Source organism: Amphiura filiformis, chromosome 20 (genome assembly GCF_039555335.1).
Source record: "Amphiura filiformis chromosome 20, Afil_fr2py, whole genome shotgun sequence".
Classification (NCBI taxonomy): Eukaryota; Metazoa; Echinodermata; class Ophiuroidea; order Amphilepidida; family Amphiuridae; genus Amphiura; species Amphiura filiformis.
The window spans coordinates 18,260,846-18,284,128 of NC_092647.1; the positions used below are offsets into that span (position 1 = coordinate 18,260,846).

A 23,283-nucleotide genomic window follows, 5' to 3' on the forward strand; every position below is an offset into this window, starting at 1 on the left:
GCCCGAAGAGAACGATTTGAAAATAAACAGATTCATAGGCCTAAATACATTGATACAGAATGTGTATTATGTATATGTAGCAATGTTGCCCAAAATATGACAAATTATATGTAGGGCCTAAGCCACTAAAAACGTATAAAAATATAAAGAAGGAAAAAAATGTTATAAAAACAGTAAGCGTAGAAAGAAAGGTCCAAATAAATAAAAGTAAAGGCCTACGAAGTAAAGCCTAAGTGAGGTAAAACACATCTTGCATAATAAGTACAACGTACTTAGCCAACAATTTAACCTGCCCGTTTTGATCTTGACTTGCTTTTCACAGATTGCATTGTAAGGGCTCGGATAGCGACGTTTTTACGTATTTTGTTTGTGGCACCTAAGAGCAAATCAGACACATCCTTCTGATATCAAATAATTTAGATTTTTATTAAATTCGGATTACAATACACATTTTAAGGCAAATTATTAAAAATTGATATTTTTGAAATTTAACAGTCCTCAAAGTAAATTGTATAAATCTAACGATATGCAGTAAATAGTAGGAAGTTGGGTTGAACAGCCGTCAATCATATGAAAATTGTGACCTTCATTATTAAAGATTTTTTCCTCAAAACACTAAAAAATGTAGGTCTTTTTGGAAACAAATGTTTAAGTTCTATATGAAAGGTCAAATTTTCAATTGAGTCGTCTTTTCATCCCAGCTACATAGGCCTATAGTTTAATTACATATCATTAGATTTATAAAGTTTACTTCGAGGACTGTTACATTTGGAAAAATATAAAAAATATGAAATTTTAATAATTTGTATTATATCGCGAATTTCACAAAATCAAAATTATTATTATTATTAGATATAGGACAATCCTCGTATTCAGCATGCAATTCGATATGTCTGATGTGCTCTCAGGTCCCATGACAATACTGTGCAAATGTTGCTATCCGCTTCCTCAATTTATTGTATTAATGAAAATCATTTTCTTCTTGTTTTTCGTATCATTGTTTTGCATGAATGAAGTGATGTGATAACAATACCGCACTTTTCGCAAATACTTGCTTTTCAAAAGTGCAATTGATATTAACACTACATTCGTAAATGCCAGTACTTTTCCCTGAAAAGTATTTGCTTTTCAGAGAAAAGAGAAAGGCATTTACGAATGGCGTGTTATTGTGATCATCGATCCATTCGTGGAAAATAATGGAGCGGTAAAACAATAGCGCGACGTCATAGGTGTGTATTAAGTCGGTTAATGGCCAAGGATTAGAACGTGAGTGGGTAAGAATGGCTGAGCCGCGGAGCGGCGAAGCCATTCTTACCCACTCACATTCTAATCCGCGGCCATTAACCGACTTAATACACACCTATGACGTCGCGCTATTGTTTTACCGCTCCATTATTTTCACGAATGGAGTGTTATTGAAATAGGTTGCTCTTTACAAATTGATCAATTACTCATTGATGCCGGACAATACACTAATATAATGATCGTACTAAATTTTAGGTGCGAGTGCAAAAATAGTCCGACTCAGCTTTATGTAAAATTTCTATAGAAATACCCATCATATCACGATCCAGGTGTTTAGTTCAAATCATCCGTAACCACCTTCTTGAATTATAAAGATTTAAAATGTTTGTTACACAAATTGAATAAACGTAGATTCGTAAAATCATTAAAGTGATTAGACCATCAATAGTTCTTTATGCCCACTTCTAATGTATTAACTGTTGAAGTAGTTGCGTCATGTTGCGTTTAGGTCTCTATTTTGCATAATAAGGAAAATTGGCAAAAAGGTCATATAGCATGTATAGGCTCATATGAAATGGTCATTACAGTTGTCAACCTCAAGAAAACTACACCTATCGCTATGGCAATGATACTCTTCTCTGTGAATCGAGTTTACGATTTTGGAACAACCATGCAATTATGGACAATATTGTTTATCTTGGATAATTTTGTGATGGAATCATTCCGAGGATATATATCGTTGATTCGCAGCAGAAGGACCAAAATCAGGTACGAAAAGGTACGAAAATTTTAAATGTACTACAACACATTTTACCTAGGCCTATTATTGTCCTTGAACTTTGTCGACAAAAAACAAAACAAACTTCGCCGCCTTCGACGCGAAATAAAAGCCACCTCAACTTCCAGTCCCCTTCCGAAATCAAATGGAGCGTCCCTAACATTGTAATATTTAATTACCGTAAAATGGGGGGTAACTTCGGTAAGCGGGGTAACTTTGGTCGTTCAAATATATTTTTTAAATGGTCATATTTCCGTACAGCAATATTGTTTTTAGTCATATTTGGTCTCAATTTGTTAAGAAATATATTTGGAAGAAGTCGCTCATGTCCAATTTCTTTGAAAGTTGCGAAAATATTGGCATTTTGACCAAAATGAGCATTTTTTACATTTTTTCAGACAAAATAAAAATCGATATTTGTGAGCAAGGATGCGTGCTTGCTTAATTTTGCATGGGGATAAATGTCACAAAAACAAAACCTTGCCCATATACAGCGAAGATCAATTTTTTCATTTTCTTTTCTTCATGGAATGTAATACTCTGACCAAAGTTGCCCCAAATGCGGGGTAACTTTGGTCAGGCTATTTTCAACCCCTAGGGCACCCTTTAAAAAAAAAATAAAAAATCTTTTTCAACTTCAAGGTGTAGAAGGGAACCCTAACGTCATAAAAAAGAGATAATTAGAAATATATTTGGTTTTGTTTGGAAGCAGTGGTTTAAAAACTCTGAAAAGTGCCCAAAGTTACCCGTTTTACGGTATCGGATAGGCCTACTGATCGATGTAAGTAAATATTCAAGCATGCCAAAATACCATCAGATGAAACATCAGATATACTAATGACAAATAAAAATTATACAGAAAATAGACCTACTGTGGCTTTTATCATTATTAAACATGCCCGAAGAGAACGATTTGAAAATAAACAGATTCATAGGCCTAAATACATTGATACAGAATGTGTATTATGTATATGTAGCAATGTTGCCCAAAATATGACAAATTATATGTAGGGCCTAAGCCACTAAAAACGTATAAAAATATAAAAAAAGGAAAAAAATGTTATAAAAAACAGTAAGCGTAGAAAGAAAGGTCCAAATAAATAAAAGTAAAGGCCTACGAAGTAAAGCCTAAGTGAGGGTAAAACACATCTTGCATAATAAGTACAACGTACTTAGCCAACAATTTAACCTGCCCGTTTTGATCTTGACTTGCTTTTCACAGATTGCATTGTAAGGGCTCGGATAGCGACGTTTTTACGTATTTTGTTTGTGGCACCTAAGAGCAAATCAGACACATCCTTCTGATATCAAATAATTTAGATTTTTATTAAATTCGGATTACAATACACATTTTAAGGCAAATTATTAAAAATTGATATTTTTGAAATTTAACAGTCCTCAAAGTAAATTGTATAAATCTAACGATATGCAGTAAATAGTAGGAAGTTGGGTTGAACAGCCGTCAATCATATGAAAATTGTGACCTTCATTATTAAAGATTTTTTCCTCAAAACACTAAAAAATGTAGGTCTTTTTGGAAACAAATGTTTAAGTTCTATATGAAAGGTCAAATTTTCAATTGAGTCGTCTTTTCATCCCAGCTACATAGGCCTATAGTTTAATTACATATCATTAGATTTATAAAGTTTACTTCGAGGACTGTTACATTTGGAAAAATATAAAAAATATGAAATTTTAATAATTTGTATTATATCGCGAATTTCACAAAATCAAAATTATTATTATTATTAGATATAGGGACAATCCTCGTATTCAGCATGCAATTCGATATGTCTGATGTGCTCTCAGGTCCCATGACAATACTGTGCAAATGTTGCTATCCGCTTCCTCAATTTATTGTATTAATGAAAATCATTTTCTTCTTGTTTTTCGTATCATTGTTTTGCATGAATGAAGTGATGTGATAACAATACCGCACTTTTCGCAAATACTTGCTTTTCAAAAGTGCAATTGATATTAACACTACATTCGTAAATGCCAGTACTTTTTCCCTGAAAAGTATTTGCTTTTCAGAGAAAAGAGAAAGGCATTTACGAATGGCGTGTTATGTGATCATCGCTCCATTCGTGGAAAATAATGGAGCAGGTAAACAATAGCGACGATGTCATAGGTGTGTATAAGTATAGGATAATGGCCAAGATTAGAACGTGAGTGGGTAAGAATGGCTGAGCCGCGGAGCGGCGAAGCCATTCTTACCCACTCACATTCTAATCCGCGGCCATTAACCGACTTAATACACACCTATGACGTCGCGCTATTGTTTTACCGCTCCATTATTTTTCACGAATGGAGTGTTATTGAAATAGGTTGCTCTTTACAAATTGATCAATTACTCATTGATGCCGGACAATACACTAATATAATGATCGTACTAAATTTTAGGTGCGAGTGCAAAAATAGTCCGACTCAGCTTTATGTAAAATTTCTATAGAAATACCCATCATATCACGATCCAGGTGTTTAGTTCAAATCATCCGTAACCACCTTCTTGAATTATAAAGATTTAAAATGTTTGTTACACAAATTGAATAAACGTAGATTCGTAAAATCATTAAAGTGATTAGACCATCAATAGTTCTTTATGCCCACTTCTAATGTATTAACTGTTGAAGTAGTTGCGTCATGTTGCGTTTAGGTCTCTATTTTGCATAATAAGGAAAATTGGCAAAAAGGTCATATAGCATGTATAGGCTCATATGAAATGGTCATTACAGTTGTCAACCTCAAGAAAACTACACCTATCGCTATGGCAATGATACTCTTCTCTGTGAATCGAGTTTACGATTTTGGAACAACCATGCAATTATGGACAATATTGTTTATCTTGGATAATTTTGTGATGGAATCATTCCGAGGATATATATCGTTGATTCGCAGCAGAAGGACCAAAATCAGGTACGAAAAGGTACGAAAATTTTAAATGTACTACAACACATTTTACCTAGGCCTATTATTGTCCTTGAACTTTGTCGGCAAAAAACAAAACAAACTTCGCCGCCTTCGACGCGAAATAAAAGCCACCTCAACTTCCAGTCCCCTTCCGAAATCAAATGGAGCGTCCCTAACATTGTAATATTTAATTACCGTAAAATGGGGTAACTTCGGTAAGCGGGGTAACTTTGGTCGTTCAAATATATTTTTAAATGGTCATATTTCCGTACAGCAATATTGTTTTTAGTCATATTTGGTCTCAATTTGTTAAGAAATATATTTGGAAGAAGTCGCTCATGTCCAATTTCTTTGAAAGTTGCGAAAATATTGGCATTTTGACCAAAAATGAGCATTTTTTACATTTTTTCAGACAAAATAAAATCGATATTTGTGAGCAAGGATGCGTGCTTGCTTAATTTTGCATGGGGATAAATGTCACAAAAAACAAAACCTTGCCCATATACAGCGAAGATCTATTTTTTTCATTTTCTTTTCTTCATGGAATGTAATACTCTGACCAAAGTTGCCCCAAATGCGGGGTAACTTTGGTCAGGCTATTTTCAACCCCTAGGGCACCCTTTCAAAATTATTCAAAAATCTTTTTCAACTTCAAGGTGTAGAAGGGAACCCTAACGTCATAAAAAAGAGATAATTAGAAATATATTTGGTTTTGTTTGGAAGCAGTGGTTTAAAAACTCTGAAAAGTGCCCAAAGTTACCCGTTTTACGGTATCGGATAGGCCTACTGATCGATGTAAGTAAATATTCAAGCATGCCAAAATACCATCAGATGAAACATCAGATATACTAATGACAAATAAAAATTATACAGAAAATAGACCTACTGTGGCTTTTATCATTATTAAACATGCCCGAAGAGAACGATTTGAAAATAAACAGATTCATAGGCCTAAATACATTGATACAGAATGTGTATTATGTATATGTAGCAATGTTGCCCAAAATATGACAAATTATATGTAGGGCCTAAGCCACTAAAAACGTATAAAAATATAAAGAAGAAAAAAAATGTTATAAAAAACAGTAAGCGTAGAAAGAAAGGTCCAAATAAATAAAAGTAAAGGCCTACGAAGTAAAGCCTAAGTAAGGGTAAAACACATCTTGCATAATAAGTACAACGTACTTAGCCAACAATTTAACCTGCCCGTTTTGATCTTGACTTGCTTTTCACAGATTGCATTGTAAGGGCTCGGATAGCGACGTTTTTACGTATTTTGTTTGTGGCACCTAAGAGCAAATCAGACACATCCTTCTGATATCAAATAATTTAGATTTTTATTAAATTCGGATTACAATACACATTTTAAGGCAAATTATTAAAAATTGATATTTTTGAAATTTAACAGTCCTCAAAGTAAATTGTATAAATCTAACGATATGCAGTAAATAGTAGGAAGTTGGGTTGAACAGCCGTCAATCATATGAAAATTGTGACCTTCATTATTAAAGATTTTTTCCTCAAAACACTAAAAATGTAGGTCTTTTTGGAAACAAATGTTTAAGTTCTATATGAAAGGTCAAATTTTCAATTGAGTCGTCTTTTCATCCCAGCTACATAGGCCTATAGTTTAATTACATATCATTAGATTTATAAAGTTTACTTCGAGGACTGTTACATTTGGAAAAATATAAAAAATATGAAATTTTAATAATTTGTATTATATCGCGAATTTCACAAAATCAAAATTATTATTATTATTAGATATAGGGACAATCCTCGTATTCAGCATGCAATTCGATATGTCTGATGTGCTCTCAGGTCCCATGACAATACTGTGCAAATGTTGCTATCCGCTTCCTCAATTTATTGTATTAATGAAAATCATTTTCTTCTTGTTTTTCGTATCATTGTTTTGCATGAATGAAGTGATGTGATAACAATACCGCACTTTTCGCAAATACTTGCTTTTCAAAAGTGCAATTGATATTAACACTACATTCGTAAATGCCAGTACTTTTTCCCTGAAAAGTATTTGCTTTTCAGAGAAAAGAGAAAGGCATTTACGAATGGCGTGTTATTGTGATCATCGCTCCATTCGTGGAAAATAATGGAGCGGTAAAACAATAGCGCGACGTCATAGGTGTGTATTAAGGTAAAATAGACAGTGGTGACGGCAGATTTCTTGGCATTGGTGGATGAATTAATTTTTCTGAAATAAATGCGAGCAATAAATTGCCATTTTGAAATTAAAGTGAGACAGGTGCCCGGGGACAGGTGTCAAGAGAAATCAAAAAATCATCATTATATCAATGTGTTTTTCATTATTAGACACATTAACATAATGCACTTTTGATAATACATTAAACAAACTTTCAAAAGTTATGCAAATCGGATAAAAAAATTTAAAAACAACGTTTTTTTAATTTTCAAACGCGTTTTTTACACATTTCATTTTTTCACCATATTTCGACCTGAAATAAAATGTAGCTCCAAAAGTATACCCACCATAAAAGGCCTTAAACTTTGCATATTATTGTCTTTAGACTATTTTCTACTGCATGCACCTACAATCAAATTAATCTTTCTGGGACAATTATAAAAATATTTGGTCAAATTTACACAATTTTAATAATTTAAATAATATTGTTCATGATATAATTAATTGGGTTGTTTTGTCATCAGAATGAGATTAATTTTAAGTGAGTGAGTGATGAAGTGAGTATAAATGTTAGTGATTAAATAATAAATTAATTAATTAATTAATTAATTAATTAATTAATTAAGTAAGTAAGTAAGTAAGTAAGTAAGTAAGTAAGTAAGTAAGTAAGTAAGTAAGTAAGTAAGTAAGTAAGTAAGTAAGTAAGTAAGTAAGTAATTAATAATAAATAAATAATAAATTATAGTACACACAAGTTATTGTAATATATTTTTTTCCAATAGAGGCATAACATTCTGTTTCAAAATATTTATTTAAATTTATTTGATTATTTTCTAACTTAAATATTTTCTTTAGAGCAAAGACAAATATTTTCCTTTTCTCTAGTAGAGCTGTCTCCAATTTGAGCCCAAAATAAAACTCTGCTTCTTTTATTATTGATTTAATTTCACGATTTATTCCATTGAGCAATATCAAGGATTAAAATCACACGTCTCACAGCAGATAGTTACTTGGCGTAGTGGTCGTACGCTGTGCCTTTCAACCGAGAGGTACCGAGGTCGATTCCCGCCTCCGCCTACTATTTTGTTCAAGACTGGAAAGAATGAAGCTTATTTGACTTTACAACACTAAATTATTCATGGCTTACCCTACCTGGTGGTGTAAAGTGCTACTGGTAAACATGAATATGAATTTATAACACAATGGCTAATTTAAATAAGAATGCGGCCTCATGCTAATTAGGGAGTGCCTCTTCCTATCAATTATTCCATGACGAGTGGTTTAGTGGTTGGACTCGTAATCATAGGGTCACGGGTTCGAGTCGCATCGCAGCCAAGGTTTCTTGTTTTGGGGCAATACCGTAATCCTGTTTACTCCACTTCGCCCATAGAGAAGTCAATTTCGTGTTTGAGCTAGACAAAATTGGAACATAATGTTTTTGCTTTGTTAGTGACTCTAAACTTCAAATTTTGGCGAATATGGATTTAGAAACATATTACTGTATTCCCCTCATTATTAGGGTTCAAAAAAGTATAGTTTGAATTATCTACGATGTACAGTTCTTGAGTTATAGGAATCAAGGTCATTAATGTCTAATTTTGATCTGCACCATTGTTCACAGGGGTATTAAAAATAAAAAAATAAAAAATGCACCGATTTTGATCAAAGTGGTCTCAAATTGTTCCGCTTGGAACAACATTTAAAACAAAGAATAGATTGCTATATCAGATGTTTTGTTACCTGAATAACTTCACAAAAGAGGTCATGGTATAGACTGTAGAAAGAATGGTTAACATGATTCAATGGGCTTTTGAATTTTTGCCCTGTTACCCAAGAAAAGAAACACCTGAGATAGGCATATAGCAAACTGTTATTTGGTTCAAATGATTTTCCAAGAGGAATAATTTGAGACCACTTTGATCAAAATCGGAGGATTGTTGACTTTGTTTTACACCTGTGAACAATCATGGACTCTTACTCGCCTTCGTTCTCTCTTCTCTATAAAGATGTAAATCTCTGTCACTCCTTTCTCTTACACTGACTCTAATATAGCCCATATCTTCATCTGCCTCTCCCCTCGTCTGTGACTCGCTATCTTTATATATCCGTCTCTCAGCTTCTCTCTCCCTCTCCTCCTTCCTCCAGGCTCTCCTCTTTCTACCACTCAATTTGTTTATGGTATAGAGTCCCGATTTCCGGATTTATTGTCTCTTACTTTCTCTCTTCATCTCTCTATATCGTACCCCCGGGGGGCACTCAACACAAATTACTATACGGGTATGTTCCCCCGGAAAGACCCCCTTTTTTTGGATTTCGCAGTTCCGAAAGACTCCCTATATTTGACCAAAATAGACCCTTGAATTTGATAATTTCAGCTTAAAAATTTCTCATTTCTCATTCCATTTAGGCGATTTTCAACCAAAAGCCAAGAAAGACCCTTGATGTTGACTGTTCGCAGCTCCAAAAGACCCCATTTTACTTGTTCGCAGCCCGGTTCGCAACTCCAAAAGACCCCCTTTTACCGGTACGCCGTCAGCTCCCAAAGACCCACCACCTCAGAATTCCAGGGGAAGATACCCGCCCAAAAAATTCTGATGTGCCCCCTCCCGGGTATCGTGCCTTTCCCTGTCTCACTTCGTCTCCCTCAGTCTGCCTGTCCTCTTTGATTTTTTTTCAAAAGAATTTCCAAAAGAATGCCCTCCATAAGCTTAAATTATGTAGAAAAACATCTTTTATTTATTGACTCCAGTAACAAGTCACAGTGAAAACCAATTAAATTCGTAATCATAGGGTCACGGGTGCGAGTTGCATCGCAGCCAAGGTTTTGTGTCTTTGGCAAATGGTATTACGTAATCCCGTTTCCTCCACTTTACCCATAGACGAGTCAATTTCGCGTTTGAGCTAGACAAAATTGGGACATAATGTTTTGCTTTGCTAGTGACTCTAAACTTAAAAATTTGGCGAATATGGATTATTAAATAAACATTTTACTGTATTCCTCTCAATATTAGTGTTCAAAGGAATCAAGGTCATTAATGTCTCATTTTGATCTGCACCATTGTCCACAGGGGTATAAAAAAAAATGCACCGCACCGATTTTGATCAAAGTTGTCTCAACATTTAAAACAAAGAATAGATTGCTATATCAGATGTTTTGTTAACTGAATAACTTCACAAAATAGGTCAGGGCATAGATTGTAGAAAGAATGGTTAACATGATTCAATGGGCTTTTGAATTTTTGCCCTGTTACCCAAGTAACGAAACACCTGATAGGCATATAGCAAACTATTATTTGGTTCAAATGATTTTCCAAGAGGAACAATTAAATTTGAGACCACTTTGATCAAAATCGGAGCATTGTTGACTTTTTTACACCTGTGAACAATCATGGACTCGAGACTAAAATTTGTTATTTGGTCTTGATGCCTATAACTCAAGAACGGGGCCCAAGTCACTTCAATCTCTGTCACTCTTTCTCGTACACTGACTCTATTATAGCCTATATCATCTGCCTCTCCTCTCGTGTGTGACTCGCTATCTTTATGTATCCGTCCTCTCTCTCTCCCTCTCCTCCTTCCTCCAGGCTCTCCTCTTTCTACCACTCAATTTGTTTATGGTATAGAGTCCCGATTCTCCGTTATCAATTTATTGTCTCTTACTTTCTCTCTTCATCTCTCTATATCGTACCCGGGGGGTGCACTCAACACAAATTACTATACGGGTATGTTCCCCCGGAAAGACCACCTTTTTGGATTTCGCAGCTCCGAAAGACCCCCTATATTGGACCAAAATAGAGCTCCGAAAGACCATTGAATTTGATAATTTCAGCTCTAAAAGAGCCAAAAATTTCTCATTCCTCATATTTCTGGGTTTTTTAAGGCGATTTTCAACCAAAAGCCAAGAAAGACCCTTGATTTTGACTGTTCGCAGGTCCAAAAGACCCCATTTGACTTGTTCGCAGCTCCAAGAGACCCCCTTTTACCGGTACGCCGTCAGCTCCAAAAGACCCACCACCTCAGAATTCCAGGGGAACATAGCCACCAGAAAATTCTGATGTGCCCCCCCCCCCCCTCCCGGGTATCGTGCCTTTCCCTGTCTCACTTCGTCTCCCTCAGTCTGCCTGTCCTCTTTGATTTTTTTCAAAAGAATTTCCAAAAGAATGCCCTCCATAAGCTATGTAGAAAAACATCTTTTGTTTATTGACTCCAGTAGCAAGTCAAAATGAAAACAAAATGAATTCGTACTCTATAATTACCTCACTGGCGTAGGAAATAACTCGACGGAAAAAACGTAGATCAGTGCGAATGATAGCGCCACAAAAAATTTACCTATCATGGCGAAAGTCAATCTTGCTGCACCAGACGCTGTTACAAGAAAACAAAATATATATAGCTTGGTCATGGTCGGTATAATCTTACAAACCCTGTTTGTTCCGCTCTTGCTCTTTCCGAAATTTCCAATTCGCCCCCAGAATTACTTTACCAGAACAAATGCGCGAGGGTCGCACGAAACGTTGCTATTTTAATTCTGAAAAGTGCCACAACAAGCTTAATTTTAGGCCAAAACATGCCAAAAGAAAGAAGCACATCGCAAAATTTGACCAATTATATATGTCCCGGTATTATGACTGAGCTAAGGGGCTTGCCCTCGGTCAGTACGTCACTCTGCTCCGATTTTTGTTGGTTATTTATTCGTTTTGTCGATTTATAGGCTAGGGCGAATCCAATTTCAAGCATTTACATTTCCTACACCTTAATGGCAGACATCATGACGGGGTCCACCTAAAATGTGAAATAATGCAGGCTTGGCGGGGATTTTAAACTGCAATCCATCGCCCATGTTACACGTAGACAACAAAATGATGGAAGTTTTCAATGCAATACAATATAAGATTGAATTTTAATTGGGCAGTCACAGCCAGTAATGGCCGACTAAATTCTAACCATCACCTTGCTCATTCGATTCGTCTATGATGCCCCCATATGTATGTCAACAGTTGGCTAAATGGCAACATTGCATACCATTGATCAAAATTTCACAAAATCAAAATTACATACGTAAGAATATGCTAATGAAGCACGCAAATCCACCAATCACCATCGAGGTCGTCAAGACAGGACGTCTCCCCCACCGTTCGGCGACGAATATCATGAGAATATATGACGGTATTTCCACCGCTCCTGATATAAAGAATGCTGCATAATCATTGGTACCCAAGGTAGAGGTGCTTAAAGATAGCCCGTGGTAAACCATACTATTGACAAACCTTTAAAACAATCATGGACATTTAATAGACTAATACGCATGAGTCTTTATAATAACATCAAATTATGATCCTTACACCCTACCTTACACTATAATATTATACATAATCTAAATTCTGAGCTTTATTATAACATTTGCTTACGCAGGAACCGTCGTTTTATAATTACGATGGTCGATATTAGTCGAACGCGTACACGATGTGCATAACACAGTACGTACATGGCGTGCGGGCAATCGAGACATATCAAAAGAGCCGACACGACTCATGTTCGAATGAGTGGCTCCCATTGGCGACATATGCGGTGATATTAAAAAGCGATTTTCTTTGTATTGCCTCGTCTGTTTGGGCCCAACTTAAAAGAGGACATATCTGACAGTGAAAACTAACATTTTATATTATTTTTTATGGAAACGTTATAATATGGTTTTAATCAAACCCATAAAACAAATACACCTCAACTCAACGAAGTGTTGTAGAATATTTTCTTGTTGCTTTCTTACTACTGCAGATTGTGGAAAGTCGACATTTGCCTACATGTCAATGTCAAGGATCACCCCCACATACAGACATTCCCAATTCCGCACCCCCCCATCACACCCATCCCACCCACTCCATACATACCCCACCCAATCCCCACCCTTTACTTACACAAGCAAAGTGGATATATCCTTCATGGTGTTGCAAATTGTGGAAAGTCGACATCGTTACATCCTGATCACTACTAACGCACGTATTACCAATACTGCGCCCAAAATGTATCCGAACACGAAATAAAACTTAAAGACACTAAACGTAAATAACAAAATAAAGTAGCCGATAGGTAGACAATTTGTTCTGCGTATTTTGATACCTCATTCGATGCGATAGGACTTTATTTTCCTAACTTATAGCAATTTGAATAAAAAGAGGGTTTTTCAAAAGTGAAAAAAATTTGCATTCACTTTTCCCTCGAAGTACGCATATATTGATCACAGCGGTGTGAGCGTTCATCCTTTAGGCTTTATTGAACCCGTAACAAAAGGTAGCAGAAATCGTTCAATTTGTACATTTTGAAACTCGATATTTGTCATTCAAATGAGTATAGCCTAGTGGATGGAATAATAACGCATAGTGCCGAATAAGGTATCTATGTAAGTACGCAGAACAAAGGTCTTTATCTATCGACTACTTTATTTTGCAATTTAGATTTAGTGTCTTTAAGATAGTGTCTGTTAGCATATGTGCTTACTATCGAACGTTTTTAAAACAAGCAAACATGAGGAGCCCCAACCAAAAGTGTCAAGGGTTTTGAGCAAATCATCGATACACATTATAAACAAGTAAACATGTAAATGTGGGTCTAAACCCCATCAGCTCAGTTGGTTAAGCGTCGGACTTTGGTACAATTTCATGTTTTCAAAAGCGCTCGATATTAAGCACATATGCTAACTATCGAGTTTTTACGGTATTATGAAAACAAAAGCACATACTGGCCCGGTATTTTAACAAGTAGCCATTTACTTCACAGAAAGGATGATGAAATAAACCAATGTTATACAAACCAATTAAACATGACGTTAATTGTCTTGATTCTCATATTAGGTGTCCGAAAGAGATCGAGGAAAGAAGTCCTGCGATGAGCTGCTTCATGATTTGCACTCTACGTATAGACAAATAACACAATAGACGAGTTAATTTACCTATGAGCTGGACAAAAATGCCCGCAAAAATGTTTTTGCTTGGCAGTGACTCTAAGTGACTCTAAAAAAAGGGCAAAAAAGGACACAGGGGAAATGTTAATTTGCATATTTCCAAAATGGCCGCTAATGCAGACCTCAAATTTCAAAATCCGATGTACAGTTCTCGAGTTATAGGCATAAAGCTCAAATGTCAAATTTTGGTCTCCATCATAGGGGTAAAAAAACTCGACCAAATGCCTTTTGATCTTGCCAATGACTATGCTAAATTGTGTTTTAAAGGGGGATACATTATATAGCCCATCAACTCATCTGAAATATGTCAAAACGGGTTATAGTATTGACTGCTATGAGGGGCATGGTTAAAATTATAGGCCCGCGGTGATCTCAAAACCATGACTATGCCCGAGGCGTAGCGGAGGGTCATAGTCATGGTTTTGAGATCACTGCGGGCCTATAATTTTAACCATGCCCCGAATAAAAAGCAGTCAATATTTGTTTTATATACCAAATCTTAAGATTCTTGTCATCTGTTTGGTTAAAAGCATCGATTTTGGGAAGAGAAATTAATAGTTTCAATGCGAACGGCACACAGATTACAATCTGCGCTTTCTGCGTAGTAGCGCGTGAAAACATTAACGCGTGCGTAATATCATTTACGCTGGGAAAAACGCGCAGTTTGATCGTGACGCACGTGACCGGTCCATAGTTCATTTCCATGGACCGGTCCATAGTTCATTTTGCGGGCATAGTTAATTCAATGACTGCACTTTCAACCAATCAGATGACAGGAATCTTTATATGAGGTATATAATTATGGTTACGGCTAGGGTAACCCTACACTACCCCTCCCCGGTCATTATAAAGCTACAGTGAATAATTTATTCATACCTCGAGTTCCTCAAAGGCGGTCATTTCTTCCAGAAACAGGTTTTCTGGTAGCTTTGTCCCGTTGACTTTGGCAACTTTTCTGATGATTTTTTCAGCTTGCCTGTATTTGCCACGTGCCATCAGCCAACGAGCAGATTCTGGTAAAATACTGTTGATAAAGGTTCATAAAATATAGTTATAGAATTCACCATGGTCACTAGACATTAATCATAGGGTTTCTTGGGACGGTCTCCATAAACATGATAAACATACCTAATAAGATCAGGGGCGAATGTGGAAAAGGACCGGTTGTTTGATGTGATCATTTATTAATTTTTCTAACAAAACACTGTTATGTTTAATTCTAGACCTGAATAATACCAACAGCTGCCACACTAATAAACTGTATAGCCCTACACATATATTTTGTAGAAATTTGTAACATAGATTTTCGTTTCTATATCAAATTTCTGCTTTTTGTGGTGATTTTTATTCTATAAACTGTACAGTAATTTTGTGTGCAAATTGAGGGCGCTATTTACATATATTTTAAATTTAAATTAGCCAAATAATATGAGTTATACCGTACATTTCATGATGAAAAAGTTTTTTTTAATCGGAAAATCCCCTTGTCATTTTGTTAGTCTTTTGTTGTCAGGACTAAAAGGACATTTTTGTGAAAAGTTACATTTCGCTGTCATTGGAATATTTAATACTCACAAAACTAGCGGCAGCAGAAGTATTATAGGTAGTGAAATGACGAGCTGCAAGACCCACCACTGTCGAATCATTACTGCAAATATCGCTAAGACCATGTAACCAACAGCAAAGGCAGTTGCTATTAAAGCACCGATGATGATGCGCTTTGAAGGACGAACAAATTCAGTAGCTGAGAAAAGAAATTTTAGTGATGACAATGTGATCATTTTCTAACTTTCTGTATGGGATAATGGCCTAGGAATAGGATTAGAACATTCGTGGATAAGAATGACCGAGCCGCTTGCCACTTTAATACACATCTATCACGTCGCGCTATTGTTTTACCGCCCCATTATTTTCCTCGAATGAGGCGTTATTGAAATAAGTTGCTCTTTACAAGTCGATCAATGAGCTTTGTTGCAAAACCTGTTAGAACTCTGCGTAAACACCGTTTGGGTAAAACATTTTATTCAACATTTGGGTACATTTTACCCGACATTGTATTATTTGCAGTATATTGACCCAATTTGGGCGATAAAAACCTTTACAATTCCAATCCATGAGGTAAAAAGGCAAATAGCGCAAAATCATGCTTTTATAAAAGCTCAAATTTGTCTGAAAATACTGCGTAAATTCCAGGAATAAAACTTTCGGCGATTTTACCAGATTGATCATAATTTGAAACAATTTTATAAAATTTACCTCAGTTTGCTGTGATTTAGCCAAATTTAGCACGATTCGTAGTCTTATACAGTGTTTATTCTCTCTGGAAATTTGGTGCGCCAAATGAAACATTTTCTTCCCAAATTGGCCCAATTTTGGCTCAGTAATTCTCCAAATTGATAATTATACATCATTGCAAATTTGTGTGCGCCAAAAATAATTTTCACTGGGCCAAAATTGAGACATACGGCCTCTGCGTTAGACTATGCCATAGTCGAATTTTAATAAAAATATGTTATTATTAGTCATGATGAACCCATTTCGTTGAACTCAAAATTATACTGATGTTTATTAAAATTTAAGTATTCAATAGTAAAATGGTCATAAAGAGTTAAAAATATCAGATGATTAGTGACAATAAAAGTAATTGAATGCAACATTATCTTGCATAATTATAATGGCTCACTTTAATACTGAACAATTCTAATTTTGGAATCTACCAGTTTATTGATAGCGAACCCCGAAAATTCTACTTGAGAAGCTAACAAAGAGAGGGAGTAGGGTGACTGAAAAGATCAGATGTGAAAATCTATCAATTGTGCACACATTAATTAAATCAGAGTTTTAAGCTTAAATACAATATCCAGAGTATGCACAATGGGCAAGTGGACTACGGGGTAGTCTACCTCTGCGTAAACACGTGATCAGTCACAATTTAGCATAATTTAGTCAATTACTGTGATTTCCAGCAATTTTGTAGATTTTAAGCTTTCTTAGCAGATTTTTTGACGATTTTAGCCGACTGATCAAAATTTGAAACAATTTTGTCAAATTTACCTCAATTTGCTGTGATTTATCAAAATTTAACACGATTCTTAGTGATCGGTCACAATTTTCTGCAATTCACTGTAATTTCCAGCAATTGCCGATTTTGGGCAATTTCTCGTTAATTCTCACGGGGCCTTTATAATAATGTTGCAGAGCTGTAAGTTTTTATAGGATGGTGATGCAGCTTCTTCTTATCATTCGCTGTTGTTTTTTCGTTGAAATATTTGAATTAAAAAAAATTAGAACAAGACCTTGCTTACCTAAAACAAAACTTATGAAATATACACCAATGGTAGCACCACCTAAAAAGAACCTGAACATAGTGAAGAACCAGAATGCTGGACTGAATGCCACAATAAGACCCGTAATACTCTGCAGTAATAGACATATAAACAGTGTCTTCTGACGTCCTATCCTGTTGATGTAAAAATACATACATGAGATCAGTGGCCTAGCCAGGACAGATCCGAGGGATTCTGCCCAGATATTTTTCAGGGTCTGCAGATAGCCCAGATAGCTCCAGATGCAGATAGCCCTTTGTTCTTTGTTGTTGCTCTAAACACTAGAGACCCCCTGCGTTGTATACACTAACTCTATGGAAGGTTTGCACTAAACAAATTGCTACTTTTGCTCATTTTGTTAACAGGTCCTGATTTGAAATCCATTAATTTAAATACAAACAGATAGCCCTTTGTGTCCAGAATATCCCCAATGTCCTCAGGGTTATTTTGGTACCAAAGCCTCAATATCGCCAAAAAGGCAGATAGCCCTTTGCTGCACTAAGTCCCAGTGGCGTGCGCAACACATTGAAAGTGTGTGTGTGTGTGTGTGTGGGGGGGGGTCGGTCCCCTGAATGGATTGAATGACCAACAAATGTGGGGGCGTGCCCCCCTTGCCCCCTCCCCCTTTGCGCACGCCACTGCTAAGTCCTCGGTGTATTTGAACGAGGCTTCAAATTTTGCACTACTGCTGTTTTAGTCCTCGTTTTGCATAAATTTGTCACAGTCAAAATACAATTTTAATGACTCTTCCACTTTTAAGCAATTTATACACATTGTGTTTTGTTTTTTACACTTTCGATGGGATAACTGAATGGGCGCGGACTTAAGTACCGGTAATTGGGATTAGACTTCAGTTTTAGGGTTACGATAAGGGTTGTTGTTATGTTCTAGGATTAGGGTTAGGAGATTAAGATTAGGGTTCTGGTTACAGATGACGACCACTATTATGGTCTAAAATTTATGACCGGTTCCTAAACCATATACTTTTGGTACTCACCAGTCCGCTAATGAGCCAAAGAAAAAGCTCCCAACAAGAAACCCGGCAAAGAATACGGACTGTACGTAGTCATCGGTGTTCTGCTTACCGCACACAAGATTGAACTATCAATATAGAAATTAAGTTTCAAATCAAAGTGGTACAAATAAATTATCTGGAATTACTTTTAAAAGGAATCGGATAGCAACGTTTGCACAGTATTTTTGAGGGACATGAGAGCACATCAGACATATTGAATTGCATTCTGAATACGAGGAATAAAACAAAAAGGGCCTTATACAAATTTTATGGTGTGTAGTGAATCCAGCACCTTTTGGCGACAGAATAAGTTTATGGTACAAATACCCGCGAAAATTTGCTATATTGAAACTAAAATGGGAAAATATGGTGCAAAAGTGAAACAATTTGTGCGAAGAGCGCAAAATTGGGCACTTTTCAAGGCTAGTAAAATGGTCAAATAATGAGGTTCATTTGACCAGACACATACAGCCGTCAATATTGGTGGGGGTGATTGTATGGATCAACCCCCTTACCAAAAAATGAGGGTTCATATTGAGTATATAAACACAATATTTCTGAGAAGTATATAGATTGATATAATTGTTCTGGCAGACTAATTTTAGTATGTTAATATCGGTTTCAAAGACTCAAATCAGTCGCAAAGCTAACGCTTGAAAGTAGCTGAATACGGCTTAAATACTTGTTCGGAAATGCGTGCTGGATCGGAAAAATGATTCATATCAATTCATGCAACCGAGCGCTACGCTTAACATGCTTAAATGCGAATAATTACGGTACAAGAATTCAATTCATTTTACCACCATCTTTCAACAGTTTGTATTCAAACAAACGTTGGGTGTTACATAATTAGAAGAATATGCCTTTGTCGAGTTTTGATAAATAAAAACATGCTATTAATCATGATGAACGCATTCAGTTGAACTCAAAATTATACTGATATTTATTATTACATTACATCAAAATATAATTATTATATAATTTAATATATTAGTGACAGTAAAAGTAAAGTATACGTATAGGCTTATATTATTGAATGCCGTTGAACATATCTTAATGGCATAATTATAATGGCACTTCAATACTATAATTCTGATTTTAGAATCTACCCGTTTATTAATCGCGAAAGCCCGAGTTAAAAATCACTTGGGAAGCTAACAGAGGGAGCACGGTGACTAAAAAGATCAGATGTGAAAATCTATCAATTGTGCACAAATTAATTAAATCAGAGTTTTAAGCTTAAATGTATATAATAGCCAGAGTATGCACAATGATGGGCAAGTGGACTACGGAGAAGTCTACATAATTAGTAATCATTATGGGTATAAAAGAAAGAATCCCTTTCTAATTCATGCCTTTTCTGTTTTCTTACGGTTTAAAAATAAATCTTCAAAGATTTTAATTAGGGACCAGTCAATTTTAGATTAAAAATTAATCTTATAGATTTGAATTTTAAATCTTAAATATTAAATCTTAAAGATTAAATTTTAAATCTGTAAGATTTAATTTTAAATCTAATACTTGATTGGTCCCTAATCACAATCCCTTAGGATTTATTTTAAATCCTTGAAATTTAGAGTGTACCCTTAAACATTTTTAAGACTCTTACCCAGCACTTACCTCGGTAACAATGGTTGATTTATATTGAGAGGTATCATACACCCAGCCATCGTGACATCCTGTGGTAGAGTTGGTAATATTAGCAGTTTCGATCCCAGGGTAGAAATCTATACCGGTCATGTCATATCGATTACAACTGGCGTATGTAATCTTACCCGAAGATGAGATTGATACCTTTGGAATACTTGCATCTTTTTTGGCTTGCTGGCATTCACGCTTTGACACGATGAAATCAAAACATAATTACAGAAATTTAGTTAATTTGCATAATTAAATCGCGTAGTAATTCATCAATAATAACCATCATTATTAGAAAGCATGCAATAGGCACAAAATGCGGCAACTTTGAACTTTGGCATGCTAGCAATTTTGGGGAGTCACAATTTAAAAGTTCAACTTCTAATTAAAGAAATTGATTTTCTTTCAAAAGAATGAATTTTTATTGAAAGAAAACCAATTTCTGACTATATTTATAGCATAATCTAATTGGACATAGGGCCTATGCATGTTAACAAATTATATTTTCTGCATGCAAGAGAAATTGATTTAACATATCCAAAACTGTGTTAAGCAAAAACACATTCTTTTTATCAAAGTTTGTAAACATGTTAGGGGCTGTGCAATGAACCCTGGGGGAAGGGTAAAAATGTCAAGTTGAGAATTCACCACCCCGGGGTACACACACATATTGCACAACCCCTTAACAGGTTTATAAAAATAGCAAGAATGTATTTAGAACTAGAAAAGTGCTTTTCAAATCTAAATTGCCAAACACCAAGCCCGTAACCAGGATTTCTTTTTTTTTTTTTTTTTTTTGGGGGCTGATTTTGAAAAAGTGGACTTTCTTTCAAAATTTGGACAAAAATCCTCATTTTATTATTATGGGCCTTTTTGGAACAAAAAGGGGACTTGGCGGGCCTTTGGCGATGGGGGCGGTTATGGGCCAGCTAAACACGGTTTTTGCATACCTACCTGTGTCAAATTCCATCGGCTGCAGTCATCTTCATCTAGTTGAGGTACAATACACCAATGATCAACCTCAGCTGCTGTGAATACCTGAGCCAAGACATGCCAGGCAGCAGGTACAACCAGAAGACATACTAAGAAATATGTCCTTCTTTGATATCTGTCAAAATCACCAAGAAGTGATAAAACTTCATCGAACAACATTTTTACTGACCATAAATTGGATAGTCTCACAGTCTAAAAGATATTATTTGTCTTATGGCTAAATCTTACTCTTTGACGTTGATCATTAGCTATCTGAGTCCAGATTTATTTGCTTGCTCATGTCATGATCAATGTAATGGCAACCATTGGCAAGATTAATATTTCACCTAAAACCATATTCTTGCAAGAAATCTCATTCATCAAATAGATGGGGTTGGTGGATCAATCTTCCCTGAAGCTCCCTGCATCTTCCACTCCTCGGATCCAGAGTTCCCACTTCCTTGTCGAGGCCGACCTGGATTCCTACGTCTGAAGAGAGAACGGGGTTTATCGGTTGCTGTCTGACATAAAATGGTTTTAGCTGTGAAAGATGATCTAGTTGTCGTCACAAAAAGCACGAGAAATTGCATGAAGAATTGATTGTATCGGTTGAATTTTAGATTCTCAGTGACTCAGCGAAGATGGTATTGGCATGTCCAAAAGTAATGTTCAATGTCATGTCTTAAACATGTTCAACGAAAACTGCTGATGCTTTAATCTTCCTTCTCCTATTTGTAGTATCGTGGTATTAATATGGAATAGGACATATCTTCACTGCATGCACAGGGGTCAAAATAACTACAAAATGACCTTTTCTCACATTAAATAACAGTCCTTCCTTCCGTCCTTTTGATATACATTCAAAATCAGTAGAGCGAAGACAATTCTCTGGTATAACAAAATCTTGATAAAAGTTTATATTATTACTGTTGTATAACAAGTCAACAAGCGGATTATACACTCCACGATTATAATTTTATCTACACAAAAATGCTCAAAATGTAGAAAAACATTATTCAGTCTCATGGCCGGCCCATCTTTCTCGTACTTCCATGCGTACGTACACTGCACTACAAACCAGTTGTAATTCAAATATTTAGATATCTATTATCAGAAAATAAAGTCAACAGTTGGGTTGACTATTACGTTCAACCATTCATTATTACATCTCGACAAACTTGACACAATGATAATACAATCATTTCAACTTTGAATTGATGATGACCTTTGGTTTGTATACCAAATAACATCACGTCACTGACGGTTCAAAGTTTTTATTTGGTATTTTCAATCTAAAGATGTGTCCATATGAAGTTCCAAACTCCGAGATTCAGAACATACATACAGGGCAAGTCAAAAAAGTGCAATAGACCAAAGAATCGATATTTATGCAAGAACCGAGTCGAACGTTCCCATTATTGAAAGTTTCTATAAATGCCACACTCAATAGTCACATTCTGTGAAAACATGAAGTGAATCACGACTACTGCTTAATTTTTATGAGTCCTTTTGCTGCGATACCCAATTTCGTTATTTTGTCCACGAGGTACCATGTATTTTGAATGAGCGCATACAATGCATGGTAATGGCACCAGGTCTGAAACTGACTTTAACTTAAATTAGGTTGATTTTTGCGTTATTTTAATTTCTTCTTTTTTTCTGTTCAAACAAACTTTCTAACATTAATTTAAGTCCTTCATACCTCACTCGACTCCAACTCCAAAACTTTATGGATATTCTGTGATTCACGCCACAGTAAATTTGCGCGCATGTCATTTTGACATTTGAAAAACCCGCCTACAAATTTGTATGCTTTTGATAGAGAATAAACATCTTTAAAGTAAAGGTAAAATGAAAATAACAACAACTGTTTCTTCTCCTTAAAAGTTAAACATGACCAAGGGCAATAACACTTTCGGTGCTCCATTTTATTTCAATGCCAATGAGGTTAAGGGATCTAAAATGAGCGTTTATTGCGTTTCGACAGTATTTTTTGTGGGACATGAGAGCACCTCAGACCTATCGAATTGCATTCTGAATACGAAGCATGTCTTTCTGATATCAAATAATTTTCATTTTTGAAAATCACAATATAATACAAATTTTATGACAAATTATAAAAATTTGATATTTTTCAAATTTTTGATATATAACAGTCCTCGAAGTAAATTATATAAATCTAATGACATATTCTTAAAGTGTATGTAGCAGGAGGAAAAGCCGACGGTCAATTGAAAATTTTGACCTTTCATATTGAAGATATGGATTTTTTCCCAAAAA

General features: G+C 35.5%; 1 protein-coding gene across 1 annotated transcript in view; it reads right to left on the reverse strand.

The window, feature by feature from the left end:
* The window catches only part of LOC140142577 (organic cation transporter protein-like), a 31,011-nt gene extending 8,183 nt beyond the window's left edge, over positions 1-22,828 (reverse strand). Inside the window, exons 1-9 of the mRNA XM_072164570.1 lie at positions 20,986-22,828; positions 20,014-20,229; positions 18,376-18,479; positions 17,358-17,512; positions 15,628-15,796; positions 14,929-15,076; positions 13,903-14,000; positions 12,153-12,361; positions 11,351-11,459 (exon numbers count right to left, since the gene is read on the reverse strand). Of these exons, the coding sequence (XP_072020671.1) occupies positions 11,351-11,459; positions 12,153-12,361; positions 13,903-14,000; positions 14,929-15,076; positions 15,628-15,796; positions 17,358-17,512; positions 18,376-18,479; positions 20,014-20,229; positions 20,986-21,183 (1,406 nt within the window). The 5' untranslated portion in view covers positions 21,184-22,828. The remainder of the gene's footprint in view (positions 1-11,350; positions 11,460-12,152; positions 12,362-13,902; positions 14,001-14,928; positions 15,077-15,627; positions 15,797-17,357; positions 17,513-18,375; positions 18,480-20,013; positions 20,230-20,985) is intronic.
* Between the last annotated feature and the right edge of the window lie 455 nt (positions 22,829-23,283).